A 19,830-nucleotide genomic window follows, 5' to 3' on the forward strand; every position below is an offset into this window, starting at 1 on the left:
ATAATTCTAAAGCCTCCTGAATCCATGAAAGTGTCATTAAGGAACAGAGATCAGAATGATCCAGATTAAAGAGATCAGATTTCCTAAAATTAATGACTTCCTTGAAAGTTGGAATTCCACAGAAGTGTTAGTGAAACACAAGAAACAGCACCAGAGATTAGATGGTCTGTACCTACTTTAATAGACCTAACACAAAATATATGAAGTAATACTAAAGCACATGTAAGAAATTAATGCCCTAAAATGTCTTACTAACTTCATCTAACATTTATGATGGATTGTAAGTATTGGAAACAGAGATTAGTTTCTTGTAAACAGGCCTTATGTATCATGTCAGCCTAACACATATGTTAGATATTTGCAGAAATGCAAGTAACAGCAGGTAGAAGAGATACAAAAGAACATTCTGGTTTACCTTATCCTGAACACTTGCTGAGATCAATAAATTGTTGTTTAATAAAAAGTCATAGCCAGTAGGTCCAGAATAATCCAAAGATTGTAAAAATCAAATATAACTTCAAGCACATGATATACTGGAAGTTTACTAGCAACCAGATGATATTAACAGCCACCTGGCTTAGAGTGATCAGTCAATATTAATACAGTTCAAAGAATACCAGGTATAGAAGACTAATCAAAAACTGACTTCAGGATTGTATTATATATGTTTAAATGATACATTTAAACATATACATTTTGGTATTACATTCTGGAGGAAATGTGTTCTTATACTCCAACTATAGTTTTTGCTTATTCTCTTAGTCTCTAATATTGTACTGTTTCCCATCAATGTATAGTTTGGATTGGACTATTCTCTTGCCAAAAAGCTTGACTATGACCAGCTGATGAGCTCCTGATTTCCACTAGCTGAATAACTTTCTCCTTCTTGCTCTACATCTGGAAGGAAGGAAAGACAAAAGGAAGGAGGGACAAGCACTTTATGTTTTTTGAAGCTGGAAGTTTGGTTCACTCTTGCTTTTAATGTTCATTGCAATCTTATTAGATTTTCAATAACTAAGGGCTGTGAGACATCATTGCTGTAGTATTCTTTTTTTAATATAGAATATTATGGATGATCATTCATGACAAGCTACCAGTTTCATGGAATATGGGGAAACCTCCCCAACTCAGTCCTGGACTACTTCTTCAGCCCCTTTAATTTGTTATATTTTCCAAAAATGGAAATATACCATTTGTGAAAACTTTTGAAGAGCCCATGGGCTGGATCCAAATTCAGTCAGTCTGTCAGTCAATCACTGAAATCAATCAGAACTAAGTTCCGCTGAAGGTTACCAGCTGAAGTCCCACCGATTTCAAAGGCCCTGCTCTCCATATGATTAAGTATGAATCCAACCCCCCTTTTAGGTTGAACTAATATGCTAATTAGTTCAACCTAACATCTTGACTAAAGGCCTAATAAATTACAAGTTCTGGTTTTCCTATTGTAAGTGAAAAGAACAGCTGCTTTTCATCTCCTTGGGATGGAGATGGGCAGTGATAAAGTTTGATAATAAATAAACTCTATTAGAAAGGGATATCATTCCAACCTGAAATCTATTATGAGATCAATTATATCAGCCATGATTGTATTTCCATGCACATAAGACAAAAATATGCTAATTTCATGCTATATATGAAGGCAGTATAGAATATTCAATTTAAATTCTCAGTAATATACAAATTGCATCAGATTATGCATATCTCTAGTTCTGCCGCTTGTACACACTTAGATGTAAATACATGCAAATAGTTAGCATTTTATTCCTCTTTAACTGGACCTTTTCAAAATCATTTACTGCCTTAATATACTGACAACCAAACAGAACATTATTTTTTTTAACATCCTATAGACCTAAGCCACATAGATACAAATAGAACCAACATACCACCTATGATATTTGCAATCGCTACTCTAATGCAAAGGTTTTCAAACTTTTTCAGGCCATGTAACCTTTTTTTTAAAAAAATCCACCATGATTTTTTTTTTAATGGAAGAATGTGCCACCCTTTCCACTGTAGCTTAAAAAAATGTTATTGACACCCTGGCTGCATTTGAGTGAACTTTGTTGTTCTTGTGTCGTTTTTAGTCTCACAGACTTCCATCAAGCTCTCATGGAACCCTAGTATTCCACAAAACACATTTTTAAAACGTGTGCGATAATGTATTTACAGGTCATCTTTGTGGCTACAGATGACAATAACTAGAAGGGAGAGGAGAGCACATTGTTTTAAAGCTGTGTCAAGGTTTCAAGACTGCCCAATATTATTTGCAGCAATAACACCGCCTTGCAAGGAGAAAGGCAATATTTCCACTCTACATTTGATACTAGAACAAAGGTCCTCAAAGGAAATGACTGCCCTGACACTTCATCTGTTCTCCAAAATACTAATTATCTCCCAAGGGCTACCTTTTATCTTTTTTCTGGGCAAATGGGCCTCCTTATAAAGAAAGCACTGGGGTGCATCATCCAATTTTATCATCTAAAATGGGGCTCTATGCAGAAACCAAGATAAAAGATAATTCTGGGGACTGATGTTTTGCTTTTTGAATAATCTTTTAAACAGTTAAGATACCAGGTCCATCTAACAATATTCCATCTAGTCAGATTTCCAACCTGGATCCATTTTATTTACAGTTGTCACCATCTGATCAATGTGATTTTATTTCTCTTAACATGGCTATGTTCTGTTTTACTATTTGCAAAATACATTATACCTTGACTATACCAGTTTTATAATTATTTATAATGATTGGATTTTATGGTGTTTTTTGTTTACTGTGTCACAATTTGTTTTTTTTCTTTTTTTGAGCTGTTCAAGTACAGTAATAAAGTACCACTACTATTAAATAGTGAAGAAGGCATTAGTTACCAAGAAGGTATCTGAAAGCATGTTGAGTGAATCCTGTCACTCAAATACTCAAGAAACATCATTAGTGTCAAAAAGATAGTCCTTCACCTACTCCAATCCTCATAAATGAGTTAAGATAGGATGGGCAGCCTTTTCCTATTGAGCATTCAATGCTTTCTGCATTAATCTGTTGTGGGACATGTAGTAGGTGGGGCTAGCAGATCTGGGCTGCAGAAATCAGATGACCCCCCAGATGGCAGCAAAGAGATAGTAAAAACTTTTGCCTCATCTATTGGTTACCCAGATTTTTACAGCCCAGATGTGATAGTCTTAGGTAAACTCAGAACTAAAAGTGAGGCCAGTGGAGTAGTTGGTATGGTCAGAGTTAAAAGTCATGGAGGACACCTGAAGTCCTCTTTCCCCATTCTTTTTCTGACATTTTCTTCTTCCAAGTTGCACAGAAGAGAAGCTATTACTAGAGGTATGAAATAATGCCTTGCACCAGATTTTGAAATTAGTCCAAAAGCTGCAGATTGCCTACCTCTCAAATAAGACGGGACCATATTACTTCTGTGGTTGCAAGGAAGACGCCTTTCTTTTATCTTGGGAATGGACTAAAATATGTTGTTGTGTGCATGTCTTTTGGAATCTAACTGGGATCCGTACCAATCCCTAACATAGAAAATCAGCTCCCCAGTGTCAAAAAGTTGAGAAACACTGATTAGCACAAAAAAGGGGGGAATAAAACCACCACAAAGCTTTGCTTAAAGAAGAGTGACAATGATCAGGAACAGTACTGTTGCTTGACACATTAATCTTTGCAGATGGTGCGTTCTACATTACATACCCCGGCAACTTAACATCAAGCTATTAGCCAACATTACTAGGACCTAGCAAAGGAGAAAGTTAGTTTTTGATGAGGGGGGAGAAAAGGACATATCATTTGGTGCTCTTTCTCCTTCCACCTTAATCAACTAGCATTTGACACCAACGTTTGAATACTGTCCTTGCAATCCAGAAAAGGGTATGGAAGATCATGGGCATATCTGCTATTCTACTTCCAGTGAATCCAAGAGGACCATTCCTACAATGGGAAATGGTCAGGATAATGTGTGAACTTTCTTTCCAATGTTTTCATTCCCCCAAGAAAATTTGTAACAGCATACAGATGTCATAACCCATTGTGAAAGAGCAACAAGGCCCCTGCACCACTGCTTTCCATTTCAGAACCAATATCATTTTACAGCATGACTCAACAGGCTTGGCTTTTTCATTACAGAGGAATGTTATTAGATTTGTAAAATACAATTCCTACACCTGTTAGATTGCTAAGTATTAAAGTTTGACAAGTTTATTAGACACCTCTTATTTATCCAGTCAAATGAAAATTCCTATATATCCTATATTCAAGATAGAGAAAAGGAAAGAAAAAAACATTTTTGGTTGCCTCTGGCAAAGTCTCACTTAGAAAATGTAAAACAACATTTGAGGCTTCATCTTTACACGTACTTTCAATCAAACCTTAGGTTATTTTATTTAAAAGCAGCCATGCCTTCTAAAGTCAAACCCCAATTAATTACACTGCTTTTCCAAATGTAAGTACTAACCTTGTCTAATCTAATGAACAGCATATGCTTAGTTCATGTTATGACAGAGCCATTACTTATGTCGATAAACTGCGTACACTTCCCACAGCTGTAATAAAGGACAGGAAAATACTCTAATTAAAGGATACTGAAGACTGCGAAGGGGGAGGGGGAAGCAATATACGCTTCGCATGAGGACATATAATAGGGTTATTAAAACAGGGACTTCCAAAGCTGAGCCTGCTTCTTTGATATCTTTTCCATGGCATCCTATTTACTGCATTTTGCAACCTAGCAATGTTTGCAAAGCAGCAAGAGGGAAGATAAACAAGCTGGATGTTTGTCTTTATTTATCAAGACACTTGCCCACTAATATGCTTCCTTCATGGAGTCACTTGCTAACAAGGATCTAGAGTTCTTTCCTCATTTTAACCCAAGCAAAGGACTCCAAGCTGCCTGGCTCCTCAAAATTTTGCTGCATTAAATGCTTTAAGTCTCCCAAACTAGGCTGCTTTTGGTCTTGATATTTCTATTCATTTCTTAAATTATTCTGCTTAACCTGGTGTAATGCTGCATTTTATTAAGATTATCTCTGTATGAAAGTTGCATTCATGTTTGTATAAACACCTTCTGGGATCTTCTGAGTTAAGGGCTACTTTATTTTAACCTTGCAACTCTCACAAATGGGCAAAGGGCCCTCACTCCAAGTTTTTTGACTGTAGGCATCTGTGTATTAACACTGTATTGATTAGAGCCCCCCTCTAGTATTCTCAATGAAAGAAGACACACACAGCCTAGAACAGTGATAGGTAACTTTCATCTGCTCTCCAAAACCTTTCAAGCCCTCTCCTGAGAGTTAGTTATTCCTCCCCTGCAGCCTAATACTTCAGAGAAAGAGATGTCCAAGACAGAGAAAGGGAAGCCTACCAATTACTGTAGTGATTCTGATCCTATCCATTATGGAGCCTCCAACATGAAAGCCTGGGGCCTGCAGTCCTCTCTAGAAAAAAGGATGCCTCTGCATCTTAACCAATTCAATGCAGCTCTGTCCAATGCTTGCAGACAATAGAATTGGCAGAAAGTAATGTTCTTAATGTACATCAAGACAGTGGGTAACAAGCAAAGAATGGCAAAATGAAATCTTGCTTTTGCTGCTGAGGAAGACTCAGCCATGGCAAATCTACTTATTTGAATTAACAAGGAATCAAGGATACATTTGAATTTCAATTGAATCCAACGTGCATCTTAAGTGCCACAAGGAAGCCAAGCCAAAGGATATGTCATATATCTTGCAACAGCGAAAGGGCAGTTTCGGTTAGCAGAAGGTGCTTACCTCAGAAACAAGGTCACTTAAAAAAAAAATTAAATTTCCAGAAGGATTAGAGATCAATACTGTCTATATATAGAGAAGGAGGAGCAGGCAGCAACCATTTGTTTTAATAGTGGTATTGTGCCAATTGTGGATTAGATCAATAGTGAGGCTATCAAGGTCTTTGTATCCTTCAGCGCTAGGAGTTACATATTTTTTTTAAAAAATGCATCTCCAGAGTCTGCAGAAAAATAATGAACAAGAACTACTTATTAAAAACAAAATACATCTTTCAAGTTGCTACAATAACCACAGATTAAAGGCATTATTGACTAGGAGGACCCTTGTAGCAAGCTCCCCCTGGCCTCTCTCTATATATATTTGTGAAGAATGGGCTTCATCAAATTTAAATAGCTTCCAAACCTCCCATTTCCAAAGAAAGAAACTAACAAGAAACACCTTCATTAGAGAAAAGATAAATCCTCCTTCTAAATACAGGCTAATGCTTAGGGCTAACCACAAAATGGAACTATAGAGGTTAGAAGAAAAAAAGAGTCAACTATATTATTAAATTTATTTCACTCACTTGAAGTGAGAGGAAAAGGAACCAACAAGGATCTTCCATATCAATAAAAACTCAATCTATAGAAATATTTCTTAGTGGGTAAGATATAGTGAGTGAGCACACTGTTTTGACAGCCTTGTGGTTAGCTTTCAACATCATTACAGAACAAGATAAAACAGTATGTTTAATCACATTGGACCATTTTAAATCAGAACAAGTTAAATAAAGGACATTACTTGAAACCCTGGAGAACCAAGCAAAATAGACAAAATTGGACTTGGTCAGGTTTCCCAAACTTGAACACTCTCCAGATATGTAGACTTTAAAGTATGCACTTCACCCAAAATTCACCAGTCTGCATGAGAAACCAGATAAAAAATCAAGCTCAACTCCTGGTGACCATATTGGCCTATCCATGTAATTCCTTTTGGCAACAATTCAGAAGCAATTTGCCACTGCCATTTCTACAATGTGTTTTTTAACATCCCAGTTTAGGCTAAAGTTCTAAGATTAAATAGAGAAATGGACCAGACAGAGAAATGATGGATGCATGGACAATGAGTGTGAGAAAGCTACAAGGCTGTATCTAGACCATGCCTCCTCTTCACTCAGGAGGGTGCTTCAGACTTACTGAACTCATACAAATTTGGTTAATAAAATAATAATAAATAATAACTCATGGGAGGTCTAAAACTCTGTCTGCAAAGAACAGAAAATACTTGGGAGAAAAGCTAACATGTCTGGTTCTGCCGCTCCTTTTAACACATTCATTTTAAACATCTGGCTATACTGTAAAAGGCAGCTTTCTGTCTTCCTATATATATTTTCTGATACTCAATAGTTGGAAAACGGGCTTATCCAACATTATACGTAAGCAGGAAGTATTTCCTTCCAGTTGCTCCTTCAAAATAGCAAGCCAAAAGAACACATGAAGTTGCCATATATGGACTTAGAGCCTTGGGCCATCTATCCTAGTACTATTGACATTGGCAGGCAGGAGTTCTCCCAGATTTCAGACAGTTTTTCCAGCTCTATCTGGAGATGCCTAGAATTGATTTTGGATGCTTCTTCATGCAATGTAGTCCTCTATCATTAAAATGCAATTCAATGCGGATTGAGCTACAGAAAATCAGAAAATGGTACAAAGCTGAAAATGCTAAACAGAAAAGAGTAGCAAAAGTTGAATATATGTCAGTACTCCCCCTGGTCCTCTGCAGGTGGCAGTAATGAGATCACAGCAGATACACAGATACAACCTGCCACTCCAAAGATAGTTCCAGAAAGAGAAATGACTCAGGAGATGCCTGACATCACTGCAAAGATATCTTAGAAACTATTTATATGATTAGATAGCTCTTCAGTCTCTTCTGCTATCAGTCCTCTTCTTCAAGTATCTTTACCCAGAGAAATGTATCTTTTATTTCTGAGTTATACTAGAAAGAATGACACAAACAAGTTTGTTCTGGAAAAGGCAAGTGGTTCCAACCTTTCCTTTCTCTGCCTTCCTAGTTAACTCATAGCAGATACATACATTCCATTTTTCCACATGGAGAGCATGTGCAAGCAACCTAGAATGCTGCACTGTTACAACAACTTGGAAATCCATACAGTATTCTGTTAGTCCCAAAAACCATACTTAGGCAAACTGTTGGAAGGCTCCTTGAATATTGGCATAAACAGAAAGACAGGATATAAGTTCAACAATAAATACAATTTCTACACATCCTTGCCAATTTTTGCAAAATCTTCTGCTACAAAAATATAGCTTTTTGCATACACACACAGACGCATTTTATATGCTGTGTTTTAAAACTAAGTTTTCCTTAAGTGGCTTGTAAGACATTAGATCTATGAGTAAACAGCTGAAATAATTAAAATACAGAATAAAATAAAGAAAAACAGCAGCAGCCAGAATAGTTAACAGTGTCTATTCAGTATATAAGTGCCAAGACGAATGCGTTTCCCTTAATGTTTAAAAGTCTATAAAGTCAGCACCAGATGGCATTCCAAAGTCAAGAGGCTACCAAAGAAAAGGCCCACTGCCAAGTAGCCACTCATTGTATCTCTAGGAAGGCACCTACACCAAGGCCTCTAACAATGATTTCAGGGGAAGTAGGAATACATGAGAAGAGACAATCTTTCAGGTATTGTAATCCCAAACCATGAAAAGCTTTATAGGTTAATATCACCTTTTACTGGGTCTAGAAATGAATAATGAGAGCCAACAAAGATCATATAAAATTGGGATGTTATGTTCAGTGGCTTCCAATTCCCATCACGGTTCTTGCTGCATTATTTCTAGGGCAGTCTTTTTACCTGGGTGTAAGCCCCAATCAATTCAGTGGATGGACATATGTAAGGTACATGCTAAGACGCATTTGTTGTGCATATGGGAGAAGGCCTTCCCTCCTGTGTTTCTCACAAGGTCTGGAATATACTTCCTTGGGGAGTTGTGCTCAACCCTCTTTTTCTGTCTTTAGAAAACAGACCTCTTTTGTCAGGCCTTTCTAGTCTGGTTTTTTTATTGGGTGTTAATTGTTTACATTTTTTGTTGTCTGTTGCCTTCAGTACCCCCTGGGAAGAAAGGATGAAAACAAACTGAATTAATAATCATGAGGAGGAAGAAGAGGAGAAAGTTAATCAAAAACAGAATTTTGTGTTCCCCCCACTACACAATGTCTGCAAAAAAGAAGGGCTTTTGTTTTCTTCCTGATCCACATTTTCTTTGGTTGTTTACATTTTCAGTTCTTTAATTGCCAAGTATAAAGACATTGTACGATCACTGTAACGTTGATCTTCATATGAAAAACAGCCAGCACAGACCACAAACAAATCGTTCGTATTAGCCAGCAATACTATATAACAAAGGCAGTTCTCACAATTTAGCACCAAGATACTTGTCAAGAGGAGCTATTAGCATATCATCCATGCTTCTGTGTTTATTACAAATCAAAACATGTGGGAGCAAACTTAGATACTTCCTCTGCAATGAAACACATAAGATCTTACTGGAAGCTTCAGATCGCTTCCAGAACACTCAAGAGTGGCCATTTCAAGGGTTAAGGCTTTTCATGTCAAAAGCCTCTTGCACGTCTTAATGCAAAGTATGAGAACAAGGCTTTTTTTTTTTCTTTACTATCCTGCTACAGTGGCATCTTTTCAGAGGATGCAAATTAGCTCACTTACAAATAACTACTGTACAGTTATACAAAAAAATAACTAACCAGGAGTTCTTTCTGCTTGGGATTTAAGTAAACTCATGTAACTTCAATCTGTGAAGGTCTGCAGTTAATCCAAATTACAGCTTGGCTGTTTTTCTCCTTTACGTATCAGTGTTGAAACTGGCCATCAAAACAGAATCGAAACTGTTTGGTAACCCAGCAAAAGAAAGTTCTGCAGTCCATAATGTGTCTTCTTACCCTTTATACAGTACATCTTCTGTTTCTCCTCTATAGAAATATGCATTTTTTGCTTCTCCTAAAGTAGAAGTCACAATCCTTTTCCTCACCAATACCTTCAACTACAAAATGTAAACTTACCAATTTGTCACATACGCGTGCACACACACACACACTACACTTACAAAATATCTTAAGTTTGCGCTTAGGTAAAGGTAAAGTTTTCCCTTGACATTAAGTCCAGTCGTGTCCGACCCTAGGGGGCGGTGCTCATCTCCATTTCAAAGCCGAAGAGCCGGCGTTTGTCCATAGACACTTCCGTGGTCATGTGGCCAGCATGATTAAACGGAACGCCGTTACCTGCCCGCCGAAGCGGTACCTATTAATCTACTCACATTTGCATGTTTTCGAACTGCTAGGTTGGCAGGAGAGTAAGTTTGCGCTTACACTTACTTAAAATGTTCATTCCCATAAATATTTTGCAGAATTCACAGCTAAATCAGTGTAACTTTGTGTTTAGTCTAGTGGTTAAGGTGCTGGGCTAGAAACCAGGAGTCTGTGAGTTCTAGTCCAGCCTTAGGCATGAAAGCCGGCTGGGTGACTTTGGGCCAGTCACTCTCTCTCAGCCCAACTCACCTCACAGGGTTGCTGTTGCGGGGAAAATAGGAAGAGGAAGGAGTATTAGGTATGTTTGCCGCCTTGAGTTATTTATAAAAACAATAAAGGCAGGATGATAAATAAATAAATAAATTTCCCAACAAGTACAAGTACAAGGCCCTTTAAATAGAGAGAGCAAGGAAAACCAATGTTCGTTCAATTGTATTATGTATACATTGTAGTTGGAGATTTGAGTTGCAATGATATTCAGCAAATATCAAGCATTCAATTCCAAAGGTGTGTCTGTGCACCTGAGGAGCAATTTCAAAAGGTTAAACTGCCAAGTCCACTTGTTAAGAAGGGAATAAAATATCTGGATTAAAATATCTCAAACCCACTAAAGAAATGGTCAATGGGATTTTAATTTTTTTAAGTCTCTGTGTATACAGCCCAGCAATTGCCTACAGATCCATCTGCACATACACAGAAGACTATTTATCTGGACAGATCATCTTTAGCTGCATCACTGCTTTAATGTCTGAGGGGCAAAGGTTCATTGAAGAAAACCTGATCATCTTTGACAGGATGTTATATAAACAGTATGTAGCCCTACTGTAAGAATCATTGACTTATTTTGTGTCAATGGTAAAACAAACTATTGGCAGAGCTTTGCATTCCTCACTAAGATAAGTTTGATTATGCCAAACTGGTTTTGCACTTAGCAGAGAGATCTGCTTTATCGAAGTCAAGCTTCCCAGATTTCAAGTATTGTTACCTAGGATCAAAACATAAAAATATATGAAGTCCACATTTGTGCTCCATGTCTCTATCTGCTTTAAATTCAGCCTTATAAAATCTAACTTCATCCACGAAGTGGTAATGAAAGCATTTCATTTGCAAATATAGTCTCTGATAAAACTTTGCATAAACCTCTCTAAAGTATAACAAATCAAGTTTAACCATGCTTTAAAGTCAATGCTATTATACATATTGCTTCCTAACAACTTTATTTCACCTTTACCTATTTCATATCATTTTTACAACACTAATATTGAAATTAGAAGGTTAATTAACTTCATTTCAAAGGTTATAATTTTTTAAATCAACACCTTATGTAAGGAACTGAAAAAATTAATCCTACAGCCTGTTCAAATAGGGAATGTTTGCCAAGGAACTTAATTTTGAGAAGGAAACCACATTAATCAATTGGAACTTTCACGTCAATTGCAGGAGAATATCCTATGCCAGTGTTTCTTAACCTTGGCCCCTTTCAGATGTGTGGACTTCAACTCCCAGAATTTCCCAGCCAGCCTTGCTGTCTGGGAAAATTCTGGGAGTTGAAGTCCACACATCTGAACGTAGCCAAGGTTGAGAAACACTGCCCTATGCCATAGCTGTGGAATCTTTTTCAATACTTAACCAATGAAGAATATTAAAGGAAAAGAACTCAAGTTACTGTGTGAAGAGTATACAGAAGACCTGGGGAAAATACCACATGACAATAATGCGAAAAGACGATTTGAAATTATGGGATGTCTTTCTGAACAGAGGCAAAGAATAGCGTATGATGTATTCATTGTGATGGATTACGGTGGTGGTGATGGATTATACCCTGCCTTTCTTCCCATAGGACATTCACGGCAGGTAACAATTTAAAATAAAAAGATTAATTTTAAAATCTGATAACATTATTACTACTACTAAAGATTTGACTGAAGAAAACGATCTTACCAGATCTCCATCAGATTATGCTCTCCATCATGCTGACTCTTCCTTTCCCTGGCAACTACACACACTTCCCAAAGCTTTAGTGAGCAGTTCAAGGGCATTAAACACCAATACAAAATTTCCAGTTTTTTGGCTGTTCAGGCCAAGCTCACTAGCATATCAACAGTACAACTGGATCAAAAGTCCAAGAAACAAATCTGGTAACCATGAGCTCCAAGAATGGAAAAACAAGAACAAACAAACTTGTCTGGGAAGACAATGAATAGGCAACTGCCCATAATTTTAAGAATACAGGAACAGCCACGGTGCACCAAAGAGGATCTATTAACCTGACGGAAATTTTTCCCTGTTCAGAGGTTGGTGAAAACATGGAGCAATGGGAAAAATTTAATCACAAATTGCTGAATAAATGCATAAATGTCCTGAAAAGCAATTCCTGAGTGGTAAGTCAGTTCATATACAGGTAGTCTTTGCTTAACAACCACTCATTTAGTGATGGTTCAGACTTATGGCGGTGCTGAAAAAATGACTCACAACCGGTCCTCACAGTTACAACTGCCACAGCATGCCCCCCGGTCACTTGATCATGATTTGGGCGCTTGGCAACCGGTTCACATTTATGACCATCGCAGCATCTTGTGGTCACATGATCGCCATATTCCACCTTCTTGGCCAGCTTCTGGCAAGCAAAATCAATGGGGAACTGCATGGTTCACTTAACAACCATGTGGTTCACATAATGATTGTGGTGATTCAGTTAACGGCTGCCTCAAAAAGGTCGTAAAATTGGGTCGGATTCACTTAGCACCTGAAATTCCAGTCCCAATTGTGGTCGTTAAGTGAGGACTACCTGTATCCAATTTATCCACATGATGAACACACATTATCACGTAACAGCTTTGCCCTTTGCTTTGCCCCCTTAAGTTTATCATTGGAGGCTCTTGCAGTATAATTAGCTATTAGCAAACAATGAGGTGAATCAAGTGAAGAGATTATTAGTCAACCATAAAAACCCTTCCATTAAGGTATTTTTTGAAACAAACTGCACATAAATCTTACCATGAATTCAAGCACATTTTAAGTAGTGCTTTGTACAGCCAGATTCTATTCTGTTTTTTGTTAATACTGTCCATAAATCCATCTTCCACTTTCTATTTCTGGTTCAGTGTGTTTTAAAATTACTTTTGGTAGTGTTTCTGAGTTTACTTTACCACTGAGAAGTGACAACTTTCTTGGCTCCTCCATTTCCTGCTCTAAAAAAGCCCCACGGGAGGAGTTCCACTTTATGTTTTGCCTTTAAGATTTAATTGAACCATAAGAAGCTAAAGAGGCTACAGACTGCTGAAGAGCCGAATGTACAATGAAAGACAGGTATTCACACAAAACTTTTGGCTACCTTGGAAGGTAAGTGCATGAACCCCACACTCCACCTGAGAATTTATCCCCAATCTTCTTTTTCTTTTTTCTTTTTGGTGGGGAGAATCAAGAGCTATTTCCTTTCCATCAAAATGAATGAGAACAGTTATAAAAATGCAGAAAAAAATGTTGGCACGGCACTAACCTTAGTATTTGTGTTTGCAGCACAATAGCTGAAGTGAAATCCTGTGTAACAACCCAATTATTACTGTACACCCTGTCACTATGCCTCACTGCTAACACCAGGCAACCATAATTCTGAAAATCCAGTACTTGGGTAACAAATGGATTTGATTCCCCTATATTCCCAAATTTTGCTTTGCCCCAAAATTGCCTTGTATACATCCTACTTTTTTTGTTTTTGCCAGTTAAAGCAAAAAAGCATTGATTGTGGCAGCTGATTCTAAGATTCAGAAAGCAAAGCTGGCTGTAAATCAGGGTCAGAGACTACACACATTCTCAGAATATAATGTTAGGAACCACATTGCAAACCACTGGCGCTGAGACTGAAACTAAAATCCCACGCCATTTAAATTGAATAGAAATGAAAATTAATTAAATACTGTTATTATAATTATTTCCCATGTCATCTCAAAAACTACACTGGGTAGCTATTTTTGGCGGTTTTCTGATTACACACCACTAGAACATCTAGCTAGAATACTACCTCTAGCTAAACACTATTATTATTATTATTATTACTACTACTACTACTACTACTACTACTACGGTTGATCGCACAGTCAACCAGATATTTAGACTAGATTTGGCATTTTTGTCCACCTATCGAGTCCTTCCCAATATTAAAGATATCATTGCAGGATGTAAGCTGTTCCAAGTAAAGCTACCTTTTCCAATTGACTGGTGGTGATTTTGTCAATGCCAATGGTAGTGGTTGTTGTTATTATTATTATCATCATCATCACTTTACATTCCAGTGCTGATAGGAGGCAGCAGAGAAAAACATCAGGCTCTCATATTATGCTGATTTTACTAGAAAAATTCACCTATTTTCCCATCCTGGAAAACCTACCCTTTACCACCAGAATATCCACAGACCTAAATAAATGCAGGAAAGGAGAAGAGAGAGAGGGAGAGGGAAAGAGACTGGCTTTTCCGTCAATCCATTTGTTCTTGCTCAATTCAGGGAGTGCACTCTTCATATACTTTTACACTGATGTCATGGACTAACAGCCTCTACCTCTACTGCATACTGACTAAAGGAAAAGGAAAGGGTTAAAAAGGGGGGGGTGAGTAATGCCATACTTACAACTCTCAGCCTGGTAGTCTGGTACAAACTGTTCATCGTTGTCAGGTACCTGAGCTGCAGAAAAGGTAAGGGAGAAAACAGAAAGAAATGAATTAACATACCAAAGCTACTGAACGGCAAAAGAATTCTAACTCTTTGGACTAGCCAAATTGAGAAGAGAATTCGCTTCACATAAAATAAAAACTTAAATGATGATGAGAATCAACTGCAAATGAAGATGCACTGGGAAATTCTGCACTTGAGGTTGCATTAATTAGCACTGAACACAAACATCCCATATATTGGGCATACTTCACAAGAGCCAAGCATTTACTTCAATAAATAAGGTGATGTATTAGTCACTAAATACCTTCATGCTAAAACTAGATAGGGAACAGTTAACCCACATTAGATTTATGGTTTTATCTCACCAGCATTTAGGAGGTAGGAATTGCATTTATGTAGCAATAAATTAAGCTAATATCATTAAGGCAAGCAGCCAAGGGGTCAAATAGAATGCAGGCAGAGCCCCATTGAAGCTTTTCAGACTTCTGTCTTTGAACAACTATAGCATTTTAGGAGGAAAAAAAGCAGGGATGAAAATAGGGAAGACTAAAGAAGATACATTTCCCCTTCAATTTTAGGAAATTCTAGAACACATCTAAATTAGTGATACAAAACATTTCATCCTCCTCACTCCAAAGCAGTTCTTCTTTTTTTTTAAAGCACATTTGGAAATCTGGCTACACACCTTTAACATGGTCTCATTGTTAAACATTCAGAGTTTAGAACAAGGATTATGAAGGCTTCTTGAGTGATATGTAATTGATGCAAGGATTCAGTACTCATTCATTTATATAGCTAAAATATTATCCAAAAGGAAGCATGTTGTTAAATAAATATATCCATATATAACAAATTCTCCAAATTTTTGGATACAATTAAAGACTTATCTTTGTGCATGCTTAACTAGAATTAAGTCCCATTAAGCCAAGGGAAACTTACCTTCTAGTAAATGCATCTAGACATAGCAAGAGAATCCATTGTAGAGAACCTTGTGTAGAAATCATAATGTTTAATTTTATTAATTCAACTAGAATTCGCTCCAAGGGCTAGTAATCAACCAAACAGTCTCATTGATATAGGGTTGTTACCTGAATGAAAGCATTACTGGGATGTCCGGAAATAAAATTCATGCATAATGTTCATAATGTTCAAATTCATAAACTAACTTAGCAATAAGCTAACAGTATGTCCCTAGTATGTATTAACAAATAAACAATGAATTTTAATTAACCACAATACCTATTCTTTTTTATTTTTGACAGTTTCCTATTTCTTTTCCATATTTAAACATTATTGGACTATGGCAGCACTAAATGTTGACTCTAGTGCTGTTTTAAACAGGCTTTCTAATTTTGAATCAGTACCGAAAAGTTAATGCAAAATTACACACATAAGGCAAAACCTGAAAGAGAAAGGCAGATTGGATCACACCTTCAGGAAATACTAAGAGCTTTAACTTAAGTGAAGAACAAGGACTACAATGATTTTCTTTGAACTTAACAACAACTTGAGCACCCCTAAAGCCTCCCTTCACTTCCAGTAACAATTTGCCTTGACATAAGACTTGCCTAAAAGCATCTTGTCTAATAAACAGTGTTGGTATTGTTGCCTGGATTTAGGCCTGAGTTTTCAGGTTACATCAGTACCACAAAGGCTTACTCATAGTTGGACACCATTGTTAATTGGACACCATTATTATTAACAGTATTTGACTCAATATGTATTGACACCAGGCAACATCAACTATGCAACCATTATGAATAATTCTATCTCCACACACAGAGAAAGAGAGGATAACTGCTAATGCTTGCTCTTTGCACGGTGCAAAGAAAATAGATCAGAATAACTATTATCTCAAGTTGTGCAAAGACGATTACCATGCTCCATACTGGCAGTTTTTAAGAGCCACTGCAACTGCAATTTGAACAGATGATAAACTAAACGTACATTACCGATTCCTTCATATTTATTCTCCATTATTTGCACTGAAGGCTGTCCACTGTAATTCCACAGTTTCTCCTTTTAAAATCTACTGGAATTGCAGGAGTACATGCTATCAATTAACTTTTATTTCTTTACCGTAATAAACCACAATGCCCTTAATATCCTCTATGGAACGTGTCCTTCAGGAACTCAGCACATCTTTCTGGCTTCAGAGGAATTCTTTGGGTTAGGTTTTGTTTGACTTGATCACATTAAAAGAAATGCCAAAGCTAGATTTTTCACATTAAGCTGCAACATCTAACTCCTGTTCTCACTGATTCATAAGCTCGAAAGAAAATGCAAACTTACCAGCAGCATTCTACAAGTTGTTGCATTCAGATCAAAAATAAATAAAGAATTCTTTTCTGCACTGCAATTTTTTAACAATGCAGAATAAAGTCCCTAGACTAGCTGCTAAAATGCATAAACATCAAACAGAATTATTCACACTGATTGAACCTAACTTTTAGAATTTGGTTCAACACAACCTCACCAGTAACTTCAATCTCACTACACTGGAAGTAAATAAGACATGTTAAAACACAAAACAAAACAAAATCTATGATCAGTGTAAATGGATATATAAGTTTTTAAAGCACACAATCTTCAGCAATCACAACATCTGATTGCAGTACAGGGAGAGCCTGCATAAAGTAGTTGCAGCCTGATTTTATAACTTGAGCTGGTACCATATCTCCAAATTTACCAATGGAGTCAATATTGGTGTTATTATAAATAAGACAAGACAAAGTTGAAACTTTTGCTTCTAAGACACAAACCCTACATTAACACACCACCTGTTTAACAGCTGTATGTGTTTGCAAAGCTCCATAACAGTGACAGCTGTAGCTGGGTTTCACAGAAATTTCCCAGTAAAGAAGAAAACTAGTATATGACATTTTATAAAATGAAAACAAACTTATAGCACATTTTTAATGTAAGACTACATGTTGAAGTCTTGTATATAGCGATTTATGAAATCTTGTCCATAGAGTCTCAAATCTACACAATTAATGTTTTCTTCTGAAGTAAACAAAAATGCAGATGGGTGTGAACTCTCTGCCCTAAACATGCATTCTGTGGCTTCAATTAAGTAGAAACATCATGTTCTTAGCTTTAGAAGCAAGGAAGGACTGGTGGACTATTGAAGAAACACTACTAAACATTCAAGGTATAAAACCAACCCAATAAGCTTCAGATATATAGTATCAACCCATCACAATTTCTCTATCCTTCAAATAAAAACAAGAGCAGTAGAATGGAAAACCTGTCAGACATTCCTTCACAATACCACTCGAAAAGAACTTTAGATATCCACACTAAAGTTAGACCAGCATGTAGTCAGTTAAGTATAACTACACCCTGAATAGCCAAAACAAAAATAAACAACTTTGGAGTGTGGTAACTACAGGCATTGTTAGATACCATTCATTTTCCTTTTCTTGTCACTGCTACAATTCAGTCAGGCTTTCATAAAAGCAACAGTAGATTTTAATACAGCGACAGGGGAGGAGCGTTGGTATATCAATATAAATGACTGCTGAATTTAAATTGTTTTGGGGACAGAACATTGAAATATCTACAAACATCCCCTCTGTAGTAGCATTCCTATAGACTACTTAATTAAGAAGACTAGGAAAGAAGTAAATACAAGAAGCATTTCAAGGGGTAAGAACGGGATCGTATAATAATAGGAACAGCTTTATCAGGTTTATACTGCGTTAATGCACAAGTTGCCATTAATTTTCTGACTTTGGAGCGAGTAATTTCTGTTCTTTGCTTTCGCTTCCTTCTTCCCCTGCCCAGCTTCTCAAATCTTCCGTGGGTGAAAGTAAAGATAATGAAGTGTTGGTTAAAACCTCTACAAGGAGATCTTGGTTCCAAATATCACTTGTTTACTTTTAAATAACAAAAGTATGTTCGAATTTACCCGGAAGTATGCTCTTCTTAGCTTAATGGCACTGACACAGAGGAACACAGGATCACACTCTAATAAGGTATTTACTTTTTCACTACATACCAAAATGCTTCTGACCCATTTTTAATATTAAGACGAAAAGGCAACATCTTTAAGGTTTTGTGAATCAAGCCCACCAACAGCAGCATGAAACAAGAACCCTAAACTGCAGGTCAGTTGAGTTTCTTCTCAAACAAACATAACCACCCTTTCCCCCACCCAAAAAAGTATGTGGTGGGTGGGAGAGCAAAAGAAGACAGAAAAGTAGACACCAGCTCATACAAACGAAGTTGAGTTGATATTTAATTAAAACCAGCTCTATCCACTGTAACAATGACCTGCAGCCAAACACAGCAGAAGATGTATGAGTCATTCTCTCTGCCAGTGAATGAGACAGCTGATCTCTTAAACAATTCTTCAAGAGAAGCAGAAGGAATTGGAGCTCTGCCTCCATTCACAAAAACAGAATCCAGCAAGAAACATGTGGCCTCAACCACAATCTTTTCTTGTCACACCCCAATAGAAAGAGAGAGAGAGAGAGAGAGAGGAGTAAACTTGAACTTTTTATATAAACACATCAGTTTCATTGCTTTGTCTCAGGACACTGCACAGGCCCTATCAGGGAAACAAATGCAATACATGAGATGTCAAAAATAAAAAATAAAAAGTACAAGATGGTCTCCGAATGGAAAAAAGGTACAGACTCCACAGGAGATGCACAGGAAACACAGAGTGAGAAAGGGAAAAATAAAGGCAAATTAAAGAAAGCACCGTTTTTATTCATTTTCTTTTTTAAAAATTCTATACAGAGTGTGGCAACATTTCCAGTAGCATTCCTTCTTGATACTCTGGCAATCCATAAAGCAAGATACCCAAGATTTTGGATCATCAAAGGGAATTAGGAACAAGTACTATGCTGACTGTTCTACATTCAAGAAATTATTCAGCAGCTAAAATATAAATAAAGGAAACAGTGCTTTTTCCAATCCATTTTCTAAAGTGAATCATACAATATGAATACAAAAGTTTCAAAAAGACACTTTGTCTCTTAAGATATTAAAAAACACACTATTTCCAAAATTCTACACCTTCTGCCCAAATACCTTTTAAGAGCTTTAAGATGTAA

The 19,830-nt window shown here is 36.9% G+C and overlaps 1 protein-coding gene across 2 annotated transcripts in view; it reads right to left on the minus strand.

Moving 5' to 3' along the window:
- Window positions 1-19,830, minus strand: part of ETV1 (ETS variant transcription factor 1) — a 97,886-nt gene that overhangs the window by 70,528 nt on the left and 7,528 nt on the right. For both annotated transcript variants that reach the window (XM_063303704.1, XM_063303706.1), the window contains one exon: window positions 14,720-14,773. In XM_063303704.1, the coding sequence (XP_063159774.1) occupies window positions 14,720-14,773 (54 nt within the window). The remainder of the gene's footprint in view (window positions 1-14,719; window positions 14,774-19,830) is intronic.

The sequence above is a fragment of the Candoia aspera genome, chromosome 4 (assembly GCF_035149785.1).
Source record: "Candoia aspera isolate rCanAsp1 chromosome 4, rCanAsp1.hap2, whole genome shotgun sequence".
Lineage (NCBI taxonomy): Eukaryota > Metazoa > Chordata > Lepidosauria > Squamata > Boidae > Candoia > Candoia aspera.